The sequence below is a fragment of the Dermacentor variabilis genome, chromosome 5 (genome assembly GCF_050947875.1).
Source record: "Dermacentor variabilis isolate Ectoservices chromosome 5, ASM5094787v1, whole genome shotgun sequence".
Classification (NCBI taxonomy): domain Eukaryota; kingdom Metazoa; phylum Arthropoda; class Arachnida; order Ixodida; family Ixodidae; genus Dermacentor; species Dermacentor variabilis.
The window spans coordinates 163,486,737-163,495,592 of record NC_134572.1 but is presented as its reverse complement, the minus strand read 5'-3'; the positions used below and the strand labels follow the sequence as shown (position 1 = coordinate 163,495,592).

The window sequence follows — 8,856 nt, the reverse complement described above, 5'->3', positions numbered from 1 at the left end:
CAGTGTATGCGTCTCAATAAGAAATTTTCGTTGAATATAGTCGTCTAATAGAAGTACTCAGTAAAGGCAGTATACGTAATTGATTGAAGTGGCAGCCAAAGCGTTCAACATAAATAATACAGTGCTATAGGGCTTGGCAGTTCTGGATACATTTCAGACATCCGTATGTGTTGTCAAAAATATCGTTCTAAGACACTGCAAGTTTCAAGTGCATTTGGTGATAGTTTCTTTAATATATTCTCTCTCGTATAGTGTACACAGAACGCAAGCGCAGCACAGTTGCTTACATTAAGCGGTTCGTATAGGATGCTCTGCCACAATCAGTCCGGTTGCTGCACAGTCGCATCGACTCAAGCGCCTGTGTGCGCACACAGTTACGTACACAGCACACTACTCAAAGATCACAAGTTCAGGAAAGTTCCACACAAGTTATCACTTCACTGACGCCGTCATTCATTCCACGCGTATCCGTCCACACGTCACAGATTCTCCAGTTCACGCATCATGTTTTCCTTGCATCGTAGGTAGCGTTTCCAGGGCCTGTCTCCACGGTGGCTTCTTTATCCATCGGTGTTCAACTGCACTGTTTTTCCGCGGCAACAGTGACGCGGTGGACATGAAAGTCCGGTTGCACAGGAGTCTCAAATCCAACAGCGTTTAGCCGTGCCTGTATTCCAGTATCACTGATCCTCCCATACAGCACTGCTCTTCTTGATAAAAGCTTTCGTGTGCTGATGTAGCACTTGTAAAGCGGTGTTCACTTGCAAGGGTGCTTGGGTGAGAGGCCAGTTCAACTTTGCTGGCACACACTGCTAGACGCGCGCGTACGTATAAGTGTGCACCTCTGGGACAACCACTGAAAAGAAGTTTCGACGCCGTTGCGTGAGTTGCCGCAGCATGCTTTGCGCCGCCCTCACTGGAATATTGAAGCCGCTTGTCGATGGGGTTTCAGGCAGGGACGATGATTCTCTTTACTTCCAGCACACGCTGTTCATACTGTTCATACTGGTTCTGGAGCACTGAACGCTGTGCCTTGAGACGGTGCGAGACGCCCAGGTAACCTCGTCGGTGTCAAGCCGGCCGCGAGTCCAGCGACGGGGGCAGCCAGCGCCCTGCATGTGGAAGAAAAAAAATAACAGACACCGTTAATAAATTTGACGTAAATCATCCGTAAACGGGAAATGCCGTGCGCAAGGCATCGGCACAATGCAAGAATGCAAGATGTTCATAATAGGCGATTTCTCTCATTAAGAAATGCAATTATTGTACAATATTGCGTATGTGACGCCGTATGCACGTGTGCAGTCAGTAGCGAAAGGTTTTCAAGAAACCACAACAACCAATTATTGCAAATGAAATGCACGCAGCACTAATTCTTTTTATTATCTGAGTACGATGCTTGCAAATCAGTGGGCCTTAGTTGAAAGTTTGAGAGCGCAACAAAATACATTTCAAGAAAAGTGCAAAAGAAAATACAATTGTATCTTTATTGAGAATAGGAAATGTACAGCAAGTTTTCCATCATCGGCAGTTAATTCAAAAGAGAAAAGTTCAGCCGATGTCCTTATGATTTCGCTCGGTTCATTATCAGCTGGTTTATTATGGATGAACTAAAATCGTGCCCCTTGGAACCCTGATGGCATAACTATCCCACTGGCAAGCGAAGGACGGTCGCGACAGTGACCTCTGCCACGTCTCCTATTCAAGTTGATCGGTGTTTCACGCGACCGTACCTTTCGCAGAAGTTTTTGAAATTTCCCCCAGAAGTAGGCAAGCATGTAACCCAATCGGCTAACAGAACATAGAAACTGTGAGCAAAATTTTGTGCATACCACCTACTTTGGGAATATATTTATGCGAAGCTTCCTGTTACACAGTATTTTTCTGTGCCAGTTCATATCGACTGCATGGTTCGACCAGCATAACGTTACACACGACCCACAAAAAGAGGAAACGATAACACTTGTGTGTGATAGTTTCCTTAGCATTGTTCCTCCATGTGTAACATTACGCTGACTGAGCTAGTCTCTCTCCGGTGTTTATGAGAAACGTTGGTCTTGTTTAGCGACCATTTGCAAGTATGCAGGACGTGACAAAATTGTGCACACGGGAACTCCTTGCGCAAGATAAACTTCCAGAGCTCCGGCACCACCAACACGACCCACAGAAACCAGAAACATTGGCATAGTACTCGCCTTGACTGAATTATTTATCAGACTATAGTCTGCACCAGTAAACGTCACGACACGCTTTAGCTGCTGTTTCATTGCTGTGTATTGAATACCTCTGACCTTCGCAAGTGTCCTTCAGCCCCTCGAGCTTCGAAATTCGAAAGCAATCAAGAGCAGGTCTCCAGCCGCAAAAAGAAAGCCGTACCCTTCGTGCGTAATCTGCTTTCCACCAGGCGCGCACACAATCTGTTTTCTAGGGACATGTAAATTTCGTTGCTGACGTGTTGAAGTCACGGCTCTCCCGCAAAAAAAAAAAAAAAAAAAAGAACGCATACAGCGGTTTCCGATCGTAGTCTCCTGAATCAGTCAACGGGAACGAAGGAACCGAAACAGGGGCCGAAGCTCAGCGCTAGTATGCATGCGTGCTCGACGGATGCGAACTTCGGCAGGGGCAGGTCCGTTCGCACCAACTCTTCTACCACTGCTCCAATTGAAATCCAGCAGCGCTTCGGCGAACGCAATGCCGGGCACGATCTGCGCAAGCCAGTGTCAGACGCTTATACTATAGCTTGTATAAGAAGAAGAAAAAATACCCCTTCTCTTCTTCTCTACCGATCTTGTTTTTCGTTTTCCTGACGGGCCGGCAGCGGCGCCTGCACGTGGTGTCTGGTCAGACGCACGCGCGCTCTCACCATTTGCATGCGCCGGCGCACCCCTTGAGTCCTCCCATTTCGGATCGGCGCCGTAATTGAGCCTTCGGCGCCGGATGACGCCCGCGTGTCTCTCGCGCTACGCGTCGCGCCTGGACGACGTCCCCGACGCTTCCCCAAGCCGGCGCTGGATACGCGAGACGAGCTCGATCCCGACACCGCCCACTGAGCTCACACGCGCGTGTTCCCCTTCGGAGCTCTTCCTCGCTGAGTAGGCGACCCGCAATAAGAGATGCGGCTTGTCTTGTCACCCTGAAGAGAGAAGAGTTGGGTGCCCCGCGAGAGTATTTCTCCCTTCTGACGGAACACAATGTTGCACCGCGAAGTGTGCTTGATAGGCTACAGACTACTAATGCTATGACATGCATATTTGCTTCAATAGCTTTAGCAGTTGGCGCAAATCACTGCTTGCTTGTCATTCAAATTTCACTGCACATTTTGCCTCTTTAAGCACATATTGTTCACTAAAACGCCTGATATGTTGCGCACCTTGCTCGTCCGTCTCTGTTACCAAGAAACAGCAACACCGTTCAGTGTCTGTGCAGAAGCTCGTCCCTCCGATGGCATGATGCGTGTAGTAAAGAATTCTTTTTCGTAACTTTTTTATTAATACGAATCAGCCAAACAGCTATTCCAAGTACTTTGCAGAATAATCCCCACCCAAAAGTGGCGAAATTATATTTCCAGCTTGGTATAGTAAGAATGCGAGTAACTGTACAAGGGAGGACACTGTACTAAAAGAGCTTTCTCGCATCAAAATCTGCAGATACTTGTACTCAAAACTTTGATTCTTATTCAGAGCATGGATGGGCTTTAGCCAAAGAGAACAATCTCTTGTTCCACAATTGTTATGCATGCAATAGCCACGATTAGCAAGTCCCTCACTCTCAGTACACGCGAACTGGTCTGCTTCACATTGCTGCAATATCTCGACACCTTACACCAAAGAACTTGAGGTTATGAACGTTAAAAGTAGCTGGAGGAAAGGTTTCAATATGCGACAGGTTCAACAGCAATTTACGTTTAGACACATGATGCAAGATTTGACTGGAGCTAAATGAACAATAGAGTGGCATTGAGGGCCAAGATCCGTCAGCCAGCCCAGCTGTATGGCCATTTATTACACTGGTGGTGCTGTTGCAAGTGGTGGCTAGGATGCACAATTTTTTTGACGGCTTCACTACGCACCCTAAAAGGCCCGCACTTCCAGCCAAGGCCCTTTTTCTAGACCGTGTAGTCGTGCAAGGTAATTTTCCGCCCACTTTGATTCTTTATAAGGCGTCCAGGAGCACTTTCCTGGCCAACACCTTCTTTTAAGTTGAAGACAAAAGGCCATCAGTTTTCCTCACTTTCGGACGGATCTTCCTCATCTCCCAGGAGCCTCAGTCATCCTCATGGCAGACACACTCTGACACCTTTCCAACCACGGTCCTTCCAACAACGCCCTTGGTATGCAGCATGCAGCTCCACGTATACTATGCCCATATCTGAGTGGCTTGCGTTCACAGTCGAGTTCGCAGCAGGTGCTAGAAGCCAAACTCACGCCTGCTGCCACCTTGTAAGCTTGTCCTAGTAGCAACCGCGGCGCCACCTCTTGTTGCCTCCCCCCCTCCGCCCCCCCATCTTTTCGGTTTGTCTTCTTTCCAACCAAGTCGTCTACTTCTCGCCCGAGGTGGCAAAAGCTTTATTAGCGAGCGAGAGGCTCAATTGGACGGCGCTCAGGGCGCGATTACGGGCCTGCTCCAGGCCACCCTCCTCCCCTTCCTTTGACCAAGGCGTAAGATGGACCGCTGCTGGCGGCGGTAGCCAGGGGTCCTTGAGTTGTCGCCCGCGGCGCCCCGTTGGCCGTTCAACCCAGCAATTACAGACACCGTATAACGACCTGCCGACAGATGGTCACCCCCACGGCTCGCAAAGAGGAGGGGGGAGTCCACTTTTCGGTGCTTCGGGGCGGAATCGACGCGCCGGCCGACTCGTCCAGCCCGCCGCCGCCGCCGCCAGAACGCGTCGAGGAATCCCTCCGCGGCGCTGCGCCCGGTAGCCGCGCCGAGGAGGGGGGGCGCTGCTTCCGCGGCTTCCGTTCCCACTTCACCTCGCCGGGGCAGAGGTGTAACTTGACTCTCTCCGCGCGGCGACTAGCGACGCACATTAGAGGAGAGATAACAAGGTGCCGAGTGCCGGGCACTGCCTCTTCCCTCGGGGCGGGCGCGGTGGGTCCGATTTGTCCGGCACGCCAGCTGATTAGCGGCGGCATCGGCTGCCGGCTGCTTCGAACAACAAGGAGCGCGCATACGTCGCCATTACGCCGCGAAGCATTGCAGAGGTTCGAGGAGGAGGTGCGGAGTTCGGAGTAACCAGCAGTTACATATGCCAACACTTCGTTTCCTGCTTTGCCCTCTATAGTAGTCCGCACATCCCCGTGACCGCTCCCGCTTGTTCCTACTCTACATCTCGTCTTCTTTGTTGTCATCCCGTTTATTGAGCGAACAACAGAAAAGTAGGTCTGCATTTTACGGCACTACGGAAGAATGGGATGCCCCCCACCTCCCAGGGTCGCCCCGTCTCTCACGATGTGCACCTGTCCTTCAGAACGAATGTCGGGGAAATGCTGCCTGAAGAACGCGCGCTGGGCTTTGCTTTCTTTTGTCTCGCGAGTCGGCGCAACCTCCGACTATAGGGGGCGACAAACAGGGCATTACGGGTGGCGGGCTCCCGTATTCCGCGAAAGAGGCGCAGTGGATGGCCGCGCAGTTGCATCCTGTCGTTAGCCGTCGCATTTTTCTTTTCTTCTTTCTTTTTTTGTGACTGACAGCGTTGACACTGCGCTGACGTAATTACGCCCGAGTAATTTAGGGCGACACGATGACCGTGATGTGCTCGAGCAAGCCAACGAGCAAAGCAATAACGGAAGCAACTAAAATGATGCCCCGAGCAAGTAGGAAGTTCTCCTGTGGCAGTGTTTGCGCACAGTTTTAGTCAAATATGCGGCGGGAGTCTTCCTTGCACTGTTATTACGAAAAGGATGTACCGCCAGAAAACGCGCAGCAAATTATTGTTTCCGAATGGTCGTAATAAAATGCGTATTCGTGAATTGCTATGCTGCCGGTGGAACGTAATTAGCACTGCAGCTCATGCTTCAGTAAAAGTAACTATTAATTCCAAGCAAATTGTGCAAAGACTTCGTAGCGTCAAAACACCGGGAAGAACGATCGCCTAAGCACGATGGACATTAAACTCCCTCTCTAAAGTGTCGCGGTCACGACTGCTCGATGACAAACTATAACAGTCAAGCCGCCACTTAGAATGCATTGCTTCACGCCTGGCTGCAAGGTGAATTGCAAACCGCTTGCTCCAATTCACAAGAGACAACGGTGTCATGTCTGATCGGCTTATATCATACATACAGTAGGGCACATCATCATTATCATCATCATCATAATCCTATTTTATATCCACTGCAGGACGAAGGCCTCTCCCTTCAATCTCCAATTACCCCTGTCCTGCGTCAACCGATTCCAACTTGCACCCGCGAATTTTCTCACTTCATCGCACCACCTACTCGTCTGCCTTCCTCTACTGCGCTTCCCTTCTCTTTTTACACATTCTGTAACCCTAAGGGTCCAACGGTTATCTAACCTACGCATTATATGACCTGCACAGCGCCATTCTTTTTCTCTTAATGTCAATTAGAATATCGGCTATAGCCGTTTGCTCTCTAATCCAAATCGCTGTCTTTCTGTCTCTCAAGGTTATGCCTAGCACTCTTCGTTCCATCGCTCTTGTTCTCAGAACTTGTTCTCAAGCTTCTTTGTCAGTCTCCAAGTCCCTGCCCCATATGTCTGCACCGGTAAAATGCATTGATTATACACTTTTTTTTCTATGATAATAGTAAGCTTCCAGTCAGAAGCTGACAATGTCTGCCCCATGCGATCGAACCCATTTTTATTCTTCTATGAATTTCCTTCTCATGATCAGGGTTCCCTGTGATTAATTGACCTAGGTAAACGCACTCCTTCGCAGACTCTAGAGGCTGACTGACGATCCTGAACTCTTGTTCCTTTGCCCGGTTTTCATCATTATCTTTGTCTTTTGCATATTAATCTTCAACCCCACTCTTACACTCTTACTGTTGAGGTCCTCGATCATTTGTTGTAACTCGTCTGCAGTGTTCCTGAATAGAACAGTGTCATCGGTAAACCGAAGGCTGCTGACGTATTCGCCGTCGATCCTTACTCCTAAGCCTTCCCAGTTTAATAGCTTGAATATTTCTTTCAAGCACGCAGTGAATAGCATTGGAGAGATTTTGTCTCCTTGTCTGACCCATTTCCTTATAGGCATCTTCCTACTTTCCGTGTGGAGAATTATGGTAGCCGTTAAATCTCTGTAGGTATTTTCCAGGATATTTACGCAAGCGGTCTGTACTCCTTGATTACGTAATGCTTCTATGACTGCGCGTATCTCTACTGAGTCAAATGCCTTTTCGTAAGCAATGAAAACCATATATGGTGACTGATTGTACTCTGTGCATTTCTCGATTACCTGATTGATGACATGGATGTGATCCATTGTAGAGTATCCCTTCCTGAAAGCAACCTGTTCCCTTGCTTGACTAAAGTCCAGTGTTGTCCTTATTCTATTGGAGATTATCTTGGTGAATATTATATATAATAATTGGAGTAAGCTAATGGACATATAATTTTTGAATTCTTTAACGTGTCCCTTTTTGTGGATTAGTATAATGTTTGCATTCTTCCAGTTTTCTAGGACCCTTGCAGTCGATAGACACTTCGTATATAGAGTCGCCAGTTTTCTAAGCACTATGTCCCGTCCATCTTTGATTAAATCGACTGTTATTTCATCTTCTCCTGCCGCTCTTCGCAGTTTCATGTCTTGCAAGGCCCTTCTGACATCCTCGCTAGTTATAGGAGGAGTTTCTGTATCCTGTTCATTATTCTTTCAAATGGAGTTATCCTGAGTCCTCTGGGTAATGTACAGGCCAGTATAGAATTCATCCGCTGCTTTTACTATACAAAGACAGTAATATATTCTTTAAAAAAAGATACTGGACAGAACTAATCTCAGAATGACTGTCGACGTTAATGCGACATGCACTCGAAGCAATGCATCGGCACGCCGTACTGCCAACGCCGACACGTGCGATGCATATGATGTGCGTATGCAGAAGGCCCTTCTCCCGCGCACTTCGATGCATGTCGTTGTTCATCGGCATGCCATTCGAAACGGGGCGATGACAAAAAGTCGTCTGGCCTGCTGCAGCGATACGCGATGTGGGATTCTTATGACGGGGGAACTAACGAGAGAGAGACGTAAATGTGTGACGTATTCAACCTCAAGGCACAGTGGATGGTCCGTTTCCACTGGACGGAGCTGGCGCTTGCGTCCCCCTCATTTGCATCAGCTCAGCGGTCCATTGTCTTCGCCGTATATAGCAGCGGCGAGCGGCTTCGGCTCGCCGTCGCTTGCACTACCCTAATTCGTCGGCGGTTAAATTTTTTTCTTCCCGCGAGGCACGGCACACGTGGTGGAGCGAGGTTGCTTGCGACCGCGGAATCATCTAGAGCACTATCTTCTCCTCAAAACAAACGTGCTGACAAACCCGTCGACCCTCGCCTGACTGCAACCTCTGCTATGGCGCCGTAAATATCCCCACAGGGATAAAGTTCAGCTCTACGCGAAACTCTACAAAGGCCGCACTGTTGTCGTCGCCCCCCGACGTCGGGAGCATATCACAGGGGCGACAAAGGCGCGCCCTGCCAGCGGTTCAACGGAGGCTCTAACGGGCGCATGGGGGTCGCGTTGCTTAGGCGGACTGTATCCTCCGCAGTCTGGAAAACAGCGCTATTTTCTTTTTCTCGGTGCAGCGCCAGTGCTACCGCAGCGACGGCTCCATACGACGCGAGTATACGACCTGACGGCGCAGGTATACACATATGGAGAGAGAAACAGTGATGCGA

General features: G+C 49.2%; 1 protein-coding gene across 1 annotated transcript in view; it reads right to left on the bottom strand.

Annotated features, from left to right (window-relative positions):
* Nucleotides 1–218: 218 nt before the first annotated feature.
* LOC142583302 (uncharacterized) overlaps nt 219–8,856 on the bottom strand; it is a 60,811-nt gene continuing 52,173 nt past the window's right edge. The window contains exon 3 of the mRNA XM_075693718.1: nt 219–1,112. Within this exon, the coding sequence (XP_075549833.1) occupies nt 1,001–1,112 (112 nt within the window). The 3' untranslated portion in view covers nt 219–1,000. The remainder of the gene's footprint in view (nt 1,113–8,856) is intronic.